This window comes from Primulina tabacum, chromosome 8 (assembly GCF_025594145.1).
Source record: "Primulina tabacum isolate GXHZ01 chromosome 8, ASM2559414v2, whole genome shotgun sequence".
Classification (NCBI taxonomy): Eukaryota; Viridiplantae; Streptophyta; class Magnoliopsida; order Lamiales; family Gesneriaceae; genus Primulina; species Primulina tabacum.
The window spans coordinates 41,967,383-41,987,791 of NC_134557.1; the positions used below are offsets into that span (position 1 = coordinate 41,967,383).

The 20,409-nt window shown below is 30.1% G+C and overlaps 1 protein-coding gene across 1 annotated transcript; it reads right to left on the bottom strand.

Moving 5' to 3' along the window:
• Positions 1-11,626: 11,626 nt before the first annotated feature.
• Positions 11,627-11,998, bottom strand: LOC142554807 (cysteine proteinase inhibitor 1-like). The gene has a single exon (XM_075665485.1). The coding sequence runs from the start codon at positions 11,996-11,998 to the stop codon at positions 11,627-11,629; it is 372 nt and encodes a 123-aa protein (XP_075521600.1).
• Between the last annotated feature and the right edge of the window lie 8,411 nt (positions 11,999-20,409).

Genomic DNA, 20,409 nt, shown 5'->3' on the forward strand with positions numbered 1-20,409 from the left:
AAGCCACCAATATCAAGAGGAGCACATAGAGAAGAAGGCAAGATTTGAGTTGCATATTTTCTTCTGCTGTGAAGAATGCTTTGTGTTAGTTTCTTTCTTATTTGCGAGGAAATACGCAGTGATGCTATGTCATTTATATAGCTAGCACTGCAACTACTTTGCAATCGTGTCATATATATACTTTAAGATTACAATATTATTCTCATGTATTCACTTTTTAGAACTATTTTTTATACAAGTGATCTAATAATATATAAATAATATAATACTAGTTTTTTTATGAAAATTATAATACTAGTAATTTGATACACTTTGTGTGTAAAATAATGGATAAAATATAAATTTATATTTTATTCAAAAATTTTATTTTTTATAACCCAAACTAAATTGAAAATTTATTAAAAATAAATATATTAGAAAGAAATAAAATAAAATTATAAATTATAGGTTATGTTAAATAACTTTAAAAATAATTATTAATCTTTACTCCTTTAAAATATGGGATGAAGTTAAAAATGAGAGTATTTTTCAAAAAAGTTAAATGAGAGTAATCCACAAAACTGACAAAAAAATATAGTCATCTAATCCCTTAATTTGTATTTTTGCACATATGTTTTGTGTACAAATAGTGTATACAATATATAATTATACATTTTTATTCATTTTTATTTTTGCACGTATGTTTTGTGTACAAATAGTGTATACAATGTAAGGCTCTGTAAGTAATTATCCGGTAATTTGGCATAATTAGAATAATTATTGAGTTGTAAATTAAAATAATTATTTATGTCAAATAATTTTAGAAAGTGTGTTAAAAGTATGTATTTTAGAATATCGGAGAATTTAACGATATAAAATACTTATAGAGTTTAAATAACACACGAGAGCAAAATAAATACAAACCTGGATAAATGGGCTTGAGTTACTACTTTTGGTGACTAATTATTATATTTATACATACAACACACACCTCCATTTATAGAAAGATTAAGGAAAAGGGGGAAATAATAAAGAAGGAAGCCAACACAATTCTCGTCACTTGTGTAGCGGCTGCGATGGAATCGCCATATCTCCTCCGTCCCAAGTTGAAACTCAAAAATTCTTGAAGGATTATCTTCCTAACATCCTTAGCTTCGATTCAAGCCATAATCGCGAATTTTGAGCAAGGAAACGAGCAGATCAAAGCTCCATTTTGTGAGCCCTGTTTATGTGCATTAGTTTTTGGTGAGTTTTCAGTTTTTGTGCTTCAGAATTTCGAGTTTTTGTGTATTGTGCGTTAAGAATCTCGACTTGTGATTAAATAGAACTTGTAGATCTGTTTGTTAGCTTTCTAGAGCCGCTAGAATCATCGAATTCCAATTAGAAAAGGATTTTATATGAATTTTCTACCAAAATGCATCAAAACCAAATTATGCAATTGAGCTGTGTAGAATACCTTCTGTAATTCGAGAATATGACCTCTGTGCAGTTGGAATTTGGAATTTTGGTTCAAATGAAATTGTAGAGCTAATGTCTTGTCTTCGAAATGAGACTTGAATCGTTAAATTCTTGTAAGAATTGCGCAAGTTATGGCTATTTTTCTGAAACTGCTCAGTAGAAGATTTTCTGTCCGAGAATTGGTGAGTGGCAGTGTGTTCTTGCAAATTCTGAGATTAATGTACTGAGATTATGAAGATAGTTTCAACTAGAAAAACTTAGATAATTGAGTTTTCTTTCAGTTCAAATTGACGGATATTGATTTGAGTTAATATTGAGCGAGATATGAATTTTATACTCTTTAGTGCCAAATCGGACATTGGAATAGAATGTAGTTTTCATGATCGGCTTATTGTTGTTTTGTTTAGGCCAAGGATCTTGAAGTAAATTTGATATTGGATTTGTCAAGTTGGTATATGTATGTTACAGCTAGGTAACATACGACGATAAAACATAAATTATGTTTAATTGTCATTCTGTGTTGCACTGATCGTATCTATGACTTGTTGATTGTTGTAAATTGTTAAATGCCTTCGTTGTGGTATATATTTATTATTGTGACATATTATTGGTATTTAGCATAGGGCATGATGTTATGACATTCATGTTGCGCCCTATCGTTCTTGTTAGCCCATTGTTGATATCCGTTGTTATCTGGCACTGTTGTTATCTTGGGATTATGATTGTTAAATGCCTTCGTTGTGGTATATGTTTATTATTGTGACATATTATTGGTATTTAGCATAGGGCATGATGTTATGACATTCATGTTGCGCCCTATCGTTCTTGTTAGCCCATTGTTGATATCCGTTGTTATCTGGCACTGTTGTTATCTTGGGATTATGATGTGGCTGATAGGCCTATACACATGAGACCGTAGATTTGATTGAACAATCTCGTGGTTAGTGTAGCCTTTTGAGGTGAGCGCTTGGATTTTGTCATCTAGTTCGTTCTGTTGTGCCATCCAGTTGTATCGTATCAGCTGTATGGAGGCCGAGTCAAGGGTGTTATTCAGCACAGCCTGGCATACCTCGCATACTTAGTAGGGCGGTTTAGCTTCATGACGATGTAGCTCCCCTGAGTTATTGCTCGAGCATTATTCCAGTTGTTATCGTACCGTTTATTGGCTTCTGTTATCCCGATTATCGTTGAGCCGTTCATGCATTGCACATTACATTTTATTATATGATTATGCATGATTTATGTTTATTGTTGTTATTGTTGAACTGTTGCATACCAGAATCTTAACCTCAATTGTTTACTGGAGGGGCTACTGTTGTTGCTTTTGGATACCATGGTAGATCTATCGAGCCGTTTTGTAGCATCAGGCCGAGGTTCCGCCAGTGGAGATCGGGATTGAGGTTGGATTGCTTGGTTATGTCTTGAAGTTTGTTTCAGTCTTGTGTTGTAGTTCATTTGTCAGGGAGATGCCCCGTGTATCTGTAGTGATATTTGGTTATTTTCTTATGTTCTGAGTCGACTCTGTGGTTCTTATGATCTGGTGAGTACTTGGTAAGTTTTAATTCTTCTTAATCCTGGACAGTGCGGCTATAGGTTGTTTGACTTTGATTTTTGTTTTAATGACTCTAGTTGGAGTATATTTTTATATAAACTGCCTTTTGAGTTTTTCAGGATGTCCTAATTATGAGAAGGTAATGCCAAAAAATTTCTAGGCTCTGAGGTCCATTTTAAAGTATTTTAAACATTTTTTCCGCTGCTGCTTTAAATCAAAAAATTATTATTTGATAATTAATTGTAATTAGAGTAAATGAGCCTCACATACAATATATAATTATACATTTTTTATTCAATTTTATTTTTTACAATCTAACCTAAATTAAAAAAATATTACTAAAAAACATGTATATTATATATAATAAAATAAAATTATAAATGATGAATCATTTTAAATAATATGAAAATAACTATTTGTGATGTCCATTTATTCTAATGACAATTAATGATCAAACAATAATGATTTAATTTTATTCTGCAGCGGAAAAAATGGTTTAAAATACTTTAAAACGGACCTCAGAGCCTAAAAAAATTTTCAACATGACCTCCCCGTAAGTAGAACATCTCAAAAAACTCAAGCATCAGAAAATAGTAAAATGACTTAAGACTGACGCTACGATAATATAAACAATCACATGCAAGTGTCAATCAGGCACACGTCAACAATTCTCAAGCATCAGTTCAACTAAGCCGGCAAGACTTTGAAACATACTAAAACTGATCCAAACTAAATAATAACAAGTCAAACACCCATACAGATACTCGGGACATCTCCCCGACAAATAAAATACGGCATAGAACTGATGCAAACTCCAAGACAACCATAAAGACTAGCTGGGAAACTTCAATGGACAAAACCAAGCAACCCCACCTCAATCACGAGCTCTGCTAGTGGAACCTCTGCTGGTGCTGCAAAACCACTCGTGAGATCTACCATGGTGACCAAAAGCAACAACAACAGCCCTTCCAGTAAACAAATGAGGTTAGGATTCTGCTATGAAACCGTTCAACAAACATAACAACAACATAAATTATGCATCAATATATATGTAGATGAAATGTCAAATGCATGAACATGGATCAATATCAACGAGGTAAACGGAGCCAAATGAACGATATTATCAACAAGAATAATATTCGAACGACACACAGGGGAGCTACATCGTCATGTAGTTAAACCTCTCTGCCAAGTATGCGAGGTATGCCAGGCTGTGCAAATTAATACCCCAAATCGGCCTCCATACAGCTGTAACAATATATAACAGGATGGCACAAAACAACCGGATGACACAATCCCAGCGCTCACCTCAAAATGTTGCACTAACCACGAGATTATTCAATCATATCTACGATATCATTTGTATCAGTGTATATAGGCCTATCAGCCACACCATGATCACGAGATAAACAAAAGTGCCAGATAACAATGAATATCAACAAGGGCTGACAAGAACGATATGAATCAACATGAATGTCATAATATCATGTCCTATACTAAATACCATAGAATATGTCACATAATGATCATATAAAACAACGAGGAATTTAGCGACACACATAACCCACATAAGTACGTAAACAACAATAACATCACGTATTTATATTTAAAATAAATTTATGTGTTACTGTTGTATGTTATCGAACTGTAACATACCTATACCAACTTGACAATTCCAATTATCAACTTTACTTCAAGATCCTCAGCCTAAAACACATAAGAATAAGCCGAATAAAAACCCATCTCACCGGAAAAAATCAATAAGAAATTCAATCATCTCGACACGATTAAAACGCCCAAAAACAGAAATCATGAAAACTACATTTTGTTATAGTTCCGAATTCGACACTTCATAGCATAAAATTCATATATCCCTCAATATTGACTCAAATCAATATCCGCAAATTGGAAATGAAAAGAAACTCAATTATCTAATTTTGTCCGGTTGAAACCATATTCAAATTCCCAATTGATTGAGCCCAACATTTCATTGAATACACTATATCCAATCTGTTCTCGGGCATAACATGGCAGTTGAGCAGTTTCAAAAAAAAAAGGTGCATAACTCTCTCAATTCTTGATAGATTTTAACTATTCAAGTCTCATTTCAAAGATAACACATATATATACACTTTTTGTTTGAACCACAATTTTAGAATTGAAGGACCGTTTGCTGAGCATCTTTCAGATGCTTCAAAAAAAATATTCTCCAATGAGCTGCAATAGCTCGTGTTCTGAGAATATTAACATCGATGAATTAAATCGAGTTTGGTTAAAAACCAAGCCGAAGAAACTCGAAGTAATCCTTCGTGAAGAAAACTGTTATATTAGAAAATGTTTTAACTTATGTAAACTAAATAACCGAAAAAGGGTATATTAGTTTTTGCATTCATCAGTTCAGTTATGGTGACAACTGAACTAACGGATACTCTAACTGATCCAAACAGTTTGAAAACAATAATTAATCAGTTAAATACACAAGATATGTTTATGGATATTCGGAGACTTCAACTGCTCCTACGTCACCCCTTCTACCGCCTCGGGTAGGATCCACTAGAAGACTTTGATTTATACAACTCTTTGTACAAATCCACTCAGCTAGGACTTACACTACTGCCTAAACTGAACTCCTAGATACGACTGAAGGCAGCACCTTCCAGCCAACACTTTTTAACGTCTATGTGTCCAAGACTATATACACAAGTTTAACGTCTTTGTGCAAGACTGTATATGAGTGGTTGAGAGAATTTGTGTGTAAGAACTGAACAAGGATGTTCTCACACACTGAGGGAAAATGGCTTCTAAACTAAGCAGATAACACGTTAAAGTGTCCCTCTGGGTTGAATGTTTCTGAAATCAGATGTGCAATGTGCGTGCCCTTTCCTTTCTCTCTTGAAGAAGCTTTGTGTATTGAATCTCGTTCTTTTTCTTCAGCTTCTTCTTTTGGTGTATATTTCTTATTCTATGAGTCTTCACTGATCTTCTCTTTATATAGGCGGGAAAGCTGAACGTACCGTGAGACCCATTTATTGTATCCGTTGCATCTTGAATTCGTTTCTTGGACTTTATGTCTCGACTTTTCGACTGCCCTTCTGAAACGTTTTGTCTTTAATGCTCTGATGCAACGTCCATTATTGTCCTTGGATTGGACAATAGCTTTGTACCTTTACGTACAGCTGGACTCCACTGAAAGAGTTTGTCTTCATCCATAACTTAAAGATTCTGACTGAAGCTTCGAACTAGTCAGTTGAACTGATCTTCAGTTGGGCTGGTGAAATCAGTTGAGTCGTCAGTGGAACTGATTTCACTATTGTTCAGTTGGACTGATCAGCTGGGTTTCTTCATCAGTTGAACACTCCTTCGGCTGGCCAGGATTCTGAGGTTCTCCTGCTGAACCACCTATCAACTGGACAATCAGCTGGACTGCTCAATTGACGTAACAGTTAGACTGATTCAGTTTGTGCGATCAGTTGAGTCTTCAGTTTGCGATGTAAACAGCTCGTGAATGATCCTAGGTGCTGCACACTACGGTAGATTATTAGTAACACAATTAACAAGTTTTGTTATCATCAAAATCAAGATTGCGAACTTGAAAAATTCTAACAAGAATCCAAGTGTACAAAGGTCATAAGCTCGAATTACAGTAGTATTTCTACACAGTTTAATTGCGAATTCGGTTTTGACACATTTTGGTAGAAAAATCATAAAAAACCGTTTCTAATTGAAATTTGATAATTACAGTGCTCATGATAGCCAACAAAAAAGATCTACGGTCTTTATTTATGTCATTTCTAAAAACTCAAGCAGTAAAAATCGCAGCAACAAGAAGAACAACTCGCCAAAACGGTCAAGAAATCACGCATAAACAGAGCACAATAATAGCAGCTTCGATCTAACCGAATCCTTGCTCAAAATGATTGATTTATAGATTGAATCGAAGTTTAGGATGTTAGCAAGACAACCGTTTAAGAATTTTTGGGTTTTGAGTTCGGACGGAAGAGATACAACAATTCTATCGCAGCCGCTACAAGGGTGACGGGAAAACAGAGAAGGGCTTGGGTCTTCTTGCTTCTTACTTCTCTTTTGATGGGTGTGTATAATGTATGTATATATATGTATTATAATATTAAATGGTTACTAAAAATAGTAACTCAAGCCCATTTATCCCGGTTTTGAATTTTTTTTGCTTTCGTGTGTTATTTAAACTCTATATGTATTTTAATATCGTCTATAATTCTCTAATATTCTAAAATACATATTTTTTAACACAACTTTCAAAAAAAAAAATTGGCATAGATAATTATTTTAATTTAAAACTCAATAAATTATTCTAATTATTCAAAATTACAAGATAATATACTCTAGGGCCTTACATTATTTGTTAGTATTGAATATAGAGTTTAGAGGGAATGCATAAACTCTTTAAAATTTTCTTTGAAACTTGAGTTTATTTTAATAATTTTTAATTGTTAATGCTTGTTTCTAGACCGGCTAGATGAAACTAGACACTGAAAATGGTTTTTCAAGTGCGAAAAAATCCGGCTGGACAAGTGATATGACATATATTCATTTAAACAGACTTTTAACACAGATACCAAACAAATATATGGAAACAAATGGGAGATAAATGACTGAAAATAAATAACACAAAGTATATGGAAGTTGGAAGACAATATTCTTCTATGTCTCTCCTTTCTTCTATTCAAGGAATGAATCCACTAAAAGGCTTTGATTTATAAACTATTTGTACAAACCCACTTCAGTTAGAACTTTTCCAATGCCTAAACTGAAACTCTTAGTATCTTATATACAACACAAACTCAAAATGTTTATTGAACCCTAGGTACAGACAGATAGAAGTACAACTCTTCAATTAAGTAGCTTGAGCAACTAAAATTGATTGGGTAGCACAAGTTGATCCCATATTATCAATATGAATCATACGTGTGTGCTAGAGCAGTTTAAAGATAGATCACTAAAGAGTGTTCGATATCTTTGATAAGGCGGATTGTGAGAGCTTCAATAGTGTTCTTCAATCTTTAATCATGCGTATAAAGATGAACTCCTTCAATGGTCAATCTTCAATAAATGAATACTTGTACTGATTTCCGACACAAAACAAATTGTCTTGTCTTTTTCCCCTTTCATAGTGCAGGTCAGTTAATGCATCTTGACATGTATCCAAATATAGCAATAATCAGCTTCTGAAAAGTCGATATATGAGAGAAAAATGTCTCTGCTTATCTTTTTCTTATTAGGAGACATTCTTGGACAACTAAAGAGGTCGGATAATGTACATTGATTGATCAATTGATCTTCTAAAATGTCGCCATGGTATGTGTACATATTGACTTGTTTTGTAGGCGTACCAGCTACAACTTGAATTAAATTATGAAATCTGGTTTAAGTGTTGGAAGCAGCTTGATCTTGATAGATAGTTGGGAACTGACTTTAATATGACTAACTGTTTATTCACCCCAGCATGATATTGAAGATTTGGCTATCTGGATTGACTTAGCATCCCAGTTGTTAAAATAAAAATTTGATTAGATGGGGTGAATAAAAACTTTTAAAAATAGTTTGCTTCTAGTTGAGCTACAATAGCTTGTTCTTGAAATGTTCAAAATGAACTGAGTATCGAAAAATTACAATTCTAAATTGAGTGGAATAAACTCAACATAACCCTCTGAAAAACCAATTAAACATTTTGCAAATGATTTGAAAATACAATTTGAATGTATGAAAACAGTTTGATTGAATCAAATACTTAGTATGAAACATTATGGTATTTCAAAGAACACATAAAATGCTTCAGCAAAACATATCATTACAATGTATTTTTCTCAAATGTATCATCGAACATAAGGAAAAATTTCTCACTATGGTGATAACTCTATTTAGACTCCCTTACATACTCCAGCCCTTCAATAAATGCTTCGAGGTATTTCTTTTTGGGTTGAGTTGTTCTTCCTCATTCTCTCCCTTCATTTACTTATGATATGATCTTCAAATATTTGTATTTATGGCCCCCAAGAATGATATGAACCTTTGAAATAGGAATATGATCGTTTATAAAGGTTTTATATGATTTCTGATATTGAAACAATCATATTCACGTTACTGGACATATTTTGAGATCGAGCTAATTATATTGTTGACCAGGTTGTTCCGGATCGAGCAGGTTGATCAGTTTGGTCTGCTGGCTGTTCCACATCGAGTTGGTTGATCAACTTGTTTCGTTGGTTTGATCAACTTAGTTTGTCTTGATTCATTGATTTTCGAAGAAAGTGATGAACATGAATATTGTATAGTTTTATCTTAGCTTTCCATAGAATAAAAAATCACTCAATTTAGAGTTCTTATGAGATATAGATGCTCGAAATACTATATATACAACCTGGAACTCTTTCTTATTCAATGCAAAATCAACAATTTCATCGTCATTTTTCACCATCTTAAGAACCGATTCAGATTTCAACTTGTGAAGATGATTTGTAAATCACGGTCTTAGCATTGTAACGCATGTTGAATCGTTCCATTTAGATGAACAAGGTAGTCGCTGGTTTTTGTTTCTGATTCGTCCAGCTCGATCTTGCAACCACTATTTCACATATATAACATCCGAATCGGTTGAGCTAATTAGAAATTTTACTTGTAGCAATTTGAGCTTTTTGTTCAACCGTGTTCGTTTCTTGTCATTTAAAACATCGAGCAATGAGATATCATCGAAAAATTTTAGCTTGCCATAAACTAAGTCGTGATAAAATTATATTTCAGCAACTTAGTACTTCCAACTTGACATCTACCAACTATACATTTAATTAATTATGTTAGCAACATAATAACAAGATTTGTTATCATTATAATCAATATTTTTAGCATTTCTGCAACCCAACACAACTAGAATCTTGTAAATACAAATAAATAGCAGTTGGAACTATAAACAACTTGATGTTGTTTGGTATCATCAAAACTGAGATATTTTTAATCTAACATTATTAATATTTTATTCCTTTAAATAGGATAGGAAGTTTAAAACAACAATATTTTAGGTAAAACAAAAAGGCTTCACCATTCACATCAATTTTTTAAGGGATGTGGAATCAAACTTTAGTTAAAGCTTTTAGAGTAGGTCTCTTGTGAGACGATTTTACGAATCTTTATATGTGAGACGGGTCAACCCTACCGATATTCATAATAAAAAGTAATACTCTTAGCATAAAAATTAATATTTTTTCATGGATGACCCAAATAAGAGATCCATCTCACAAAATACGACCCGTGAGACCGTCTCACACAAGTTTTTGCCAAGCTTTTATTGTCTTTTAGGAAGACTAAAATGAAGAAATATGGGAACTGAGAAATTATATGTTACGAGAGATTTTAGAAATGTGAAAATTAGGTCGGAAGAAATTGAATTAGGATGTGTGTGGGAGATTTCCCTTTTTAACTTTCATAAAATTTATATATTTCCAAGATCCACGACCACTATAAACTTTATTCTTTAAAAAAGAATAAACAATTTTTTCCATACGAAATAATAATAACTCGAAAATATAAATTAAGAGAATTTGTTTACCTCTAAGTGTTCATGATATATAGTAATAATAGAATATTATTAATTTATAAAATAATAATAATTGTATAATAACAATAAATAGAACAATAATAATTAATATTTAATAAAAATTATAAGTATAATAACAATAAATAATAATATAATAATGATTCTAGAATAGCAAATAATTTTAGAATAATTATTATTTAAATATTTTAATTATATTATGAATTCTTTATAATAAAAAAATCATTGTAATTTATTTATCTTTTATTTTTGTGATATTCATCGTAGGAATAAAATAGACTCATCATTTGATTCATATCTTATTTCATTCTACCATATCAAGTGAGTGCATCCAAAAATCTATACTTATTCTTATATACATGAAGGGTTTCTAATTTTTTATTGACCCGAACATGAAGATATAAATATAGACCGCCAAATACATTTTTTTTGTAATATCACAAGAGTAGAATCATACTCGATCTGTCTCGCGAAAATTTCTTATTTCTTGTTTGATTATTTACTTTCACGAAAATTAAATATCAGTCATATCTTTTATTAAAAAAAATTGCATTTTATATTTTATATATTTACTTATTTGCGATTTTGGTCATCTATGTTATCAAAATTCATTTTCATATGTTAGCTTTGTTTTTTTATTAAATAATAGTCTGTGTAAAATAGTTTATACTCAAAAATGATTTTATTACAATTTAACCCGGTCCACTTTCGTAGTTATCTCAGTACAAATGCATGAAAGGTCGATCTTCGAAAAAATTACAAACTTTTTGGGAGTTCAGAAGCTAGAAAAGATGTTTGCTAAAAAAATATAAAAGACATTATAAGATGTTTAAATATGTTGTTTAATAGCTTATATGTGGTTTAAAAAAAGTTGGATCACTCAAAGTTATTTTTTCGAAGAGCTTATTTAGTATTTCTAAAACCTATAATAATATAACATCTCAAAATTCAATGAAGGAGATCTCAATTTATGTCCAAAAATATTTTTTCATATCAGATACAAAGACATTCTTATTCAGGACTTGACTAGAATTACATATATGATATCATCCTTAAACTTTCACAAAAGAGCTTAGTTCCCTGAAATGCTTCCAAGGCAAGTCCCAGACCACGGCCTCGTAGTTTCCCGGCGCATTGCCGGCAGCCTTATCATTCGCGATGATGACCAGTCTGTAATTCGTACCTTCGACTACTTGGGTTTCACCCTTCACCGTCTTTACAAACTCCAACTGCACGTTAGCCTTCTTGTTGTGCTCTGACACCGCGAATCTAGCGATTTCCAACACCTCTGGCACGTTAACGTTCGGAATCGGCCGCCAGTTGCCAACGATGGTACTAGGCGAAATGGCCAAGGCTTGGTAATGAAATGAAGCCACCAATATCAAGAGGATCGCATAGAGAAGAGGGCAAGATTTGAGTTGCATATTTTATTTTGCTGTGAAGAATGCTTTGTGTTAGTTTCTTTCTTCTTTGTGTGGAAATAGGCAACGATGCTGTGTGATTTATATAGCACTGCAACTACTTTGCAATTGTGTCATTTGACATATTTGCCCTCAGCTTTTTGGTTGGTTGACTTACTTTCTACTCCAGATGTATGTAATATATATACTTTAAGATTACAATAATATTGTCTTTATGTATACACTTTTTGGGAACTATTTTTTATATAAGTGAGTCAATAATTATTTATTATAATATTAGCATATCGATACAATTTATGTGTAAAATAATAGATAAAATTTAAATTTTTATATTTTAATTCAAAATTTTATATTTTATAATAAAAACTTAATTTGAAAAATCTATTAATGAAAAAAGTATATATTAGAAAGAAATAAAATAAAATTAAAATGGTAGATTATTTTAAATAATTATTAATCTTTACTACTCCAAAATAAGGATGCAATTTCAAAATGAGAGTATTTTAGTTAAAAACAAAAAAGGTTTCACCAAGCACATCAATTTTTTTCTCACATACGTTTTATGTATAATTGAAAATTATGATTTCAAAAAAAAAAAATTTATATTTTTGGTCATGTAACTTGAATTTTTTCATATTCAATTATGTTATTCGTAAATTCACATTTGTAATCCTCTAGCTTGCACATATTTTTCAATTTTTATCATTTTTCTCCATAATGATGACGTTAGATCATATATGTCTACAATGTACCATCATCATATCATTAATTTTCGATGACATATTCAAGTGACATGTCGTCATTTTTCCCTGAAATGTCGACACTCCTATTAAAAAAAATGAAAAATGTGTAAATTAGTGGACAAAAATTATAAATTAACCAATAACATAGCAAAAAATGAAAAACATTTAAGTTACACGACCAAAATTTTAATTTTCCATGTATATAAAATAGTGTCTACAATATATAATTATATATTTTAAATTCATATTTTAATTTTACCATCTAAACTAAATTTACAAAAAAATTAATAACAATAATATATATTAGAAAATTAAAATATAATTATACATGATGGAAAATTTTAAGAATGTATTTGAATTTTACTCTTTTAAAATAGGAAGGAGGTTTAAAAAATGTGGATATTTTAAGTATAGCAAAAAGGATTATTCACTGTCTTCAAAGAAGTGTTCGAGTTTATAGAGTATGTGAGTGTTTAATCAATAGTCAATAGTTCGATTCTCACTATCAACACCTTCTCGGACGAGCTTGTCACACAAAGTTTTCCCAGTATGTTTTACCTGACTAACGTGATTTGCATATTGTTGCGCTAATCCGGGGTTTTTTCAGTATGTACCGGAAGATAGTAGCTGCAGGTTCCTACATCATATAGAAAAAAAGCTTATCACTATCCACACCATTTTCTAAGGGATATGCAGTCAATTTTAGTTAAAGCTTATATTGTCTTTTAGGAAGATTATAATGAAGGAAAGTGGGGAACTGAAAAAGTATGACTTCTGTTTGAACAAGTACTTTAAAACATTTTTACTATTTTATAAGTGAAAAAAACTTAAATTATGTATTTACATAAGATAGTAAAATGTTTTTGAAAACTATTTTTGAAAAAATGTTATCAGATTATATTTTTTAAATAACAATTGAGAGGTGTTTTTTTATGTTTTTATAATAAAAAACGCGGGTTAAAGAGAATTAAAAGATTTTATTAATTTTTTGTCAAACATCTTTATAATTATTTTTAACTTTAAATTCGTTTTAAAATAATTGTCCAAAAACCTTTTCAACTCTAAAAATGTTTTTATAGAATATTTGTCTTAACACATATTTATTATTTTTTAAATTTTTTTAATATTTTATAATTTTTTTTATAAAAAGCTCTTTTATAAAATGTTTTATAAATACTTATCCAAACAAAGTCTATATATTGTTAGAGATTTTCATAAATACAGAAGTCGTGACGGAAGAATTCGAATTAAGACAGTGTTGAAGATTACTTTTTTTATAATAAAAAATTATGAATTTTTCAAACATATTTCCATTATCCACCGACTATTGTAAATAATAATTTTTCAGATGAAAATAGTAATAAAATTAAAATATAAATTTTAAAAGTTGTTTTGCCCCTAATTAGTGTTCATGACAGAGAGAATTGAGAAAAAAAATTGATAAAAAAAAAAAGAATCCTTAATTAAAAATGGTCCAAATAAAAATGACGCGGTTACATTATGAAAAGCTATTTTTAATGAAAAAATAGACATATTATTTGAGGCAAAAACTTGTGTGAGACGGTCTCACGGGTCGTATTTTGTGAGACGGATCTCTTATTTGGGTCATCTATGAAAAATTATTACTTTTTATGTTAAAAGTATAGCTTTTTATTGTGAATATCGGTAGAGTTGACCCGTAGATAACGATTTGTGAGACAGTCTCACAAGAGACCTACTCATTATTTGACGGGCTCGTTTTTTAAAATTGACTCAACTCCCAACAATCTCAAGTACACCACCGGTCATAAGCTGAATGTTTAAATATATGGAATATGACAGTGATTGTGTTATTATTTATTCATTAATTCACTTAAACAAAAAATTGAAATTTTTTATGTTACAATGAAAAATTAAAAGATATGGATATTGTTAAGGTCGAGAGATTGGTAAGAGGAGTTAATAAATAATCTCAATGCAACTATCAAATAATTCAATTAGTTTGGCAAAGCTTGAATTATAATTCTTGTTAGCAAGGCTCCAATAAACCAGTAATAAGGTACTGCGTGGAAATTGGCTCCTTGAATTGGTTTGAACAATATAAACATTTAGTCTAAAAAACAGTTAGTCTAGGTACACTTAGATTAAATGTACAACATAATTTTTTATGGATGTTCGAAGATTGAATAACTCATATGACATCTTTTTTTTCCGTTTCCAAAAGGATATCATTAGAAGGCTTTGGCGATTACAAACACTTTGCAACAACCCTCTTTAGTAGAGCTTAATATTGTTATATTGAAACTCCTAACTAACTCAAGGTTTAAATAATCTTATCAGTAAACTCTTACTGTCAGTTACATGTATTTTTGAACAAAATATCCTTGGCACAATTGATCTTGAATGATCTTATGTAAACACTAAGTGTGTGATCCAAAATATTCTTGAACAGTTAGGCTCTGAAAACTTGGATAAAAAAATATGCAAGATGTACATGTCTTGTGTAAAGAATTTAGAGTCTGAATCTACATGCATCTTATCAATATATGAGCAAAGAACCAACTACCTAATTTTTGAATCTGATAATCGTTTTCAAATCTGGTAACTGTTGTGTCACATCATCGTCCTTTTTGTAAATAGTAATGTCAGTCTAGTGTGCATGGACTCTGATATTTAACAATCTTAAAAGTTGTTACGAACGAAGAATATTTTTCTGATTTTTCAAGTCTGACTGCAGAATTTTTCTATGACCATTTAGGAGAATAATTGTGACTAACTCATAGACTGATGCGAATTGTGCATGAATAACATATGATCGGTGAGGCTGAGTGCGTAACTGATATAGACTTTAGATATTCATCAGTTTCTTTCGAGAGATCAGCTTTCTTCGGGAATTCGGTTCGACTAGGCTTTATTGGACATCCTTAGATTATTTTTAAGATCACCAAAACCTTAATTGATCATCAATTTCCCTTTTTTGGTGGACAAAAAATAAGCAAGTTATTCAAGATAACTGAATTTCCTTCATTGAAAAAAAAATTTATTGTATCTGAATACTTACTAAAAAGATATGAATACATACTAAAACAAAAATATAGCAAATAAAAATCAATAAGATCCATCCCTTCTTCTGATCTGTCTTGGGATCAGTCGGCTTGCTTGTTTCTGATGAATTCTTGAATTCAGGAGGTTTGATGTTTTGGATTCTGTCTTCTTGAATTTTACAAGGCTTGCTGCTGGATTCTGTATTCTTTTCCTTTGTTTCCCCCTTATGTCATCATGGAGGTACGTAACATGATATATATGTTGTTTCAATAAAACCAAAAAAAATTAAAAAAAAATATCCATAAACAGTTGCTAATTTACTTAATTTTATATTGAACAAAAAAAAGTTTGACAATTAATAAATTCATAGTCTCTTTATTTTTAAACAAATAACAACTAAATTTCCTACACTCCATAAATGTTCAAAATTAATTACCAGAGGGTTGCCCAAATTTCAAAAATGATGATGGGGAAGTTTTGGAGAGAGCAGTGAAGTGAGATCGAGAGCAAACTTTTCTTTTGTTGGTATTAGTAACCTTTTGCACGCTATAGAAATATTTATCTAAAATATAGAGTAATAGACTATCTAATAATAATTTTATGTTATTATAATTAAATTTAAAATTATAATATAAATAAATAAAGGTATGACTGTAACTTTAATATGGCTTGACCAATTCAATTAAATGTTATTTAATATATATTTTACGTGGTTATTCCCAAAATTCCTTTACATAATTAACTACATTAATTCATTGTGGGGTTATATTTTATTGTTATTATTAATCTATGCACATGTTTATTCCCATTGGCACAAATCTTTCTTTACAAATGCTTGACATGCAGAACTTTTAGCTTTTCTTTGATCCATTCATGCAAAAATATTGGTGGTAATTGTTGCCTGAACGATATCTTTAAATCCTTGGTGTCGATGGTGGTGCTCCATGTTAAAATAGTTGCCCGGCAAGCCTACTCGTGGCTCGGACTTTTATTGACTCTAATGTAAAACAATCTTTATTCTAATAAGATTTTACGATTTCATTCGATAATGACATTATATTTTATCAGTTTACTCATGCAAGTCGCATAGATAAAATCTTTGAATATACAATAAGTACCATGAGGTCTACATCGACGTAAGATCATGAAACTCATTAGAAGTGTACTGTATATTCTAAACAGGTTCTTAGTCGAATCAGCCGTCTAAAACAAGAATAAATATCGCTCGAGCTCGAGACTAGCATCTGTGATGTAAACTTCATGTTTAATTGGCAAGGGAATGAAGATGTTTTGTGAATCACTGTTTTAGCTTTGTAATTCATGCTGAATCGTTCCATTTAGATGAACAAGGTAGTCGCTGGTTTTTGTTTCTGCTTCGTCCAGCTCGATCTTGCAACCACTATTTCACATATATAACATCCGAATCGGTTGAGCTAATCAGAAATTTGCCTTGTAGCAATTTGAGTTTTTTGTTCAACCGTGTTCGTTTCTTGTCATTTAAATCATCGAGCAATGAGATATCATCAAAAAAATTTAGCATCCCATAAACTAAGTTGTGATAAAATTATATTTCAGCGACTTATTACTTCCAACTTGACATCTACCAACTACACATTTAATGAATTATGTTAGCAACATAATAACAAGTTTTTTTTATCATTATATTCAATATTTTTAACATTTCTGCAACCCAACATAATTAGAATCTTGTAAATACAAATAAATAGCAGTTGGAACTATAAATAACTCGATGTTATTTGCTATCACCAAAATTTAGATATTTTTAATCTAACATTATTAATATTTTATTCCTTTAAATAGGATAGGAAGTTTAAAACAACAATATTTTAGGTAAAACAAAAAAAGCTTTCACCATTCACATCAATTTTTTCTAGGGATGTGCAATCAAACTTTATTTAAAGCTTTTATTGTCTTTTAGGAAGACTAAATTGAAGAAAGAAGGGAACTGAGAAATTATATGTTAAAACAATTTTTTCCATACGAAATAATAATAACTCGAAAATATAAATTAAGAGAATTGGTTTACCTCTAAGTGTTCATGATATAGAGAATCGAGAAAAAAAAAATTGATGAATATATTAGGGAATTTTATTGTAAAGGGTTCATATGGAAATAATATCGCTATGTTTGAAAAAAAGTAAGATCTATTATTTGAGGGGACTGAATTTTTTTAAGTTCCAGTCAAGCTCCCAAAAACAAACAGATAAAATCAAAATGTGAAAACTTTGTACAGTAAAACTCATTATAGGAAAATTTAGTAAACCAATAATGTTAATTTATGTTATGCTCAAGTATTATATATATATATATAGTGTGTGTGTGTGTGTGTAATACATATATAAATATTCTCAATTTTATTTTATGAAATCTTTTGATAATAAATATTATCATTTATTTTTTAATAATAAAATAAAATTAATAGCAAAATATATTTAATAATAAGAATAATGAATTAAATAAGAATAATGATATAATTACAATAAATAAAAAATTATAATAAATATTTAAGAATTATAAATAATACTACAAATAAATAAGATCTAATGATAATAAGTACCATTTAATAATACTCATAAGAATAATAATACTCATAATCAGGGGCGGATTTATATTAGGACTCACGAGGGCCACAGCCTCCCCAAAATTTTTAAATTTTTTTAGTTGAATTAATTTTTGAAAAATTAATAATACTTTTGCCTTGCCATGGAGATACATGCTTTTTAATTTATTATGGTCGATCATTTATATATATATGGCAAGGCAAGAGTTTCTGTACATGTAAACCCAGGTTCGAATCTTAGCTTTTTTTTTTCCTTTTTCTAATAATTGATTTATTTTTAATTTTTTTAATACTTTATTACTTTTAAATTTATCATCTATGAAAAGTTTTTTCTACTATCAAGTGTTGAGTCTGCCGACTCTTTCAATTTCTACCGTTACTATTACATAACTCAACTATGAATATCGTCAAAGCTAGGCTTCAGAGCAAAATAGATGATGATTTTCTCTCGGATGTATTGATAATATTTACTGAAAGAGAAATTGTTTAAAATATTTGTATAAATGCTATTATTGAAGGAACGTCAAATTTCTTTTAATTATAAATTTTCTTTTAAAACGTATTGTTTATGTTTAGTTGAATATAACCGATGAAATTTTTGTCTTTTCTCTTTTAATGTCCATATTTTATAAGCGACCTCCACAGAGTATAAATTCTAGATCCGCCCCTGCTCATAATAACAATAACAATGATAACCAGTTCAAACCAGTTTTTTATTAGCGAAAGATATTTCTAGCCAACTTATACTTGGTCTTTCTTTCATTTATCAAATTTATCCTTTAACTTATGTTGATGAAACAGGTATTATAGGAACTTTTCAAGGTAATCATATTTCCTTTAAGTTCATAACTAAACTTGTTCATAGAATTCTAAATGAATTACAAAAAAAGATTGATAGGAAAACTTTTCAAATTAATTCTTTAAAAGAAGAAGTTAATATATTAACTATATATGATAAATTAAATAATCCTAAATTACAGGAAAAAATCAAACTTATTTATAATAAGTTCTCTTTAGAAATATGTAATGATCTTCCAAATGCTTTTTGGAATAGAAAGAAGCATATTATCTCTCTTCCATATGAAGAAAATTTTGATGAAAAAAATATTCCTACCAAGGCTCGTCCTTGTCAAATGAATTCTGAATATTTAGAATTATGTAAGAATGAAATTCATTCTTTATTAGAAAAAGGTTTGATAAAGCCTTCTCAATCTCCTTGGTCTTGTACTGTTTTTTATGTTAATAAACATTCTGAGCAGGAAAGAGGAGTTCCTAGATTAGTAATTAACTATAAACCCCTTAATAAGGTTTTAAAATGGATTAAGCATCCTATTCCTAATAAAAAAGATTTATTAGATAGATTGGTAAATGCAATTATATTTTCAAAATTTGATTTAAAATCAGGATTTTGGCAGATTCAGGTAAAAGAATCTGATAGATATAAAAATGCTTTTAATGTTTCAATAGGACATTATGAATGGACAGTTATGCCATTTGGCCTTAAAAATGCTCCTTCTGAATTTCAACAAATTATGAATTATATTTTTTATAATTACAGCAATTTTATAATTGTTTATATTGATGATATCTTAGTGTTTTCTAATGATATTGAAACACATTTTAAACATTTAGATATGTTTAAAAATATTGTTATTCAAAATGGTCTTGTTATATCAAAATCTAAAATGATTTTATTTCAAACTAATATTAGATTTCTTGGTCATATAATTGAGAAAGGTAAAATAATTCCTATACAGAGAAGTATAGAATTTGGTTCAAAATTTCCTGACATTATAACTGATAAAACTTAGTTACAAAGATGTTTAGGAAGTTTAAATTATATTTCTCCTTATATTAAGGATCTTATTAAGGATTCTGCTATCTTATATGATAGATTAAAGAAAAATCATTTACCTTGGTCTGAAAGACATACAATAGCTGTTAGAAATATTAAGGAAAAAGTTAAAAATCTTCCTTGTCTTATGCTTGCTAATCCTCAATGGGATAAAATTGTTGAAACTGATGCTTCAGATATAGGTTTTGGAGGAATCTTAAAACAAAAAGAT

Excerpts from the sequence above, each read along its gene's own strand:
- LOC142554807 (XM_075665485.1), bottom strand. The coding sequence starts at position 11,998 with ATGCAACTCAAATCTTGCCCTCTTCTCTATGCGATCCTCTTGATATTG.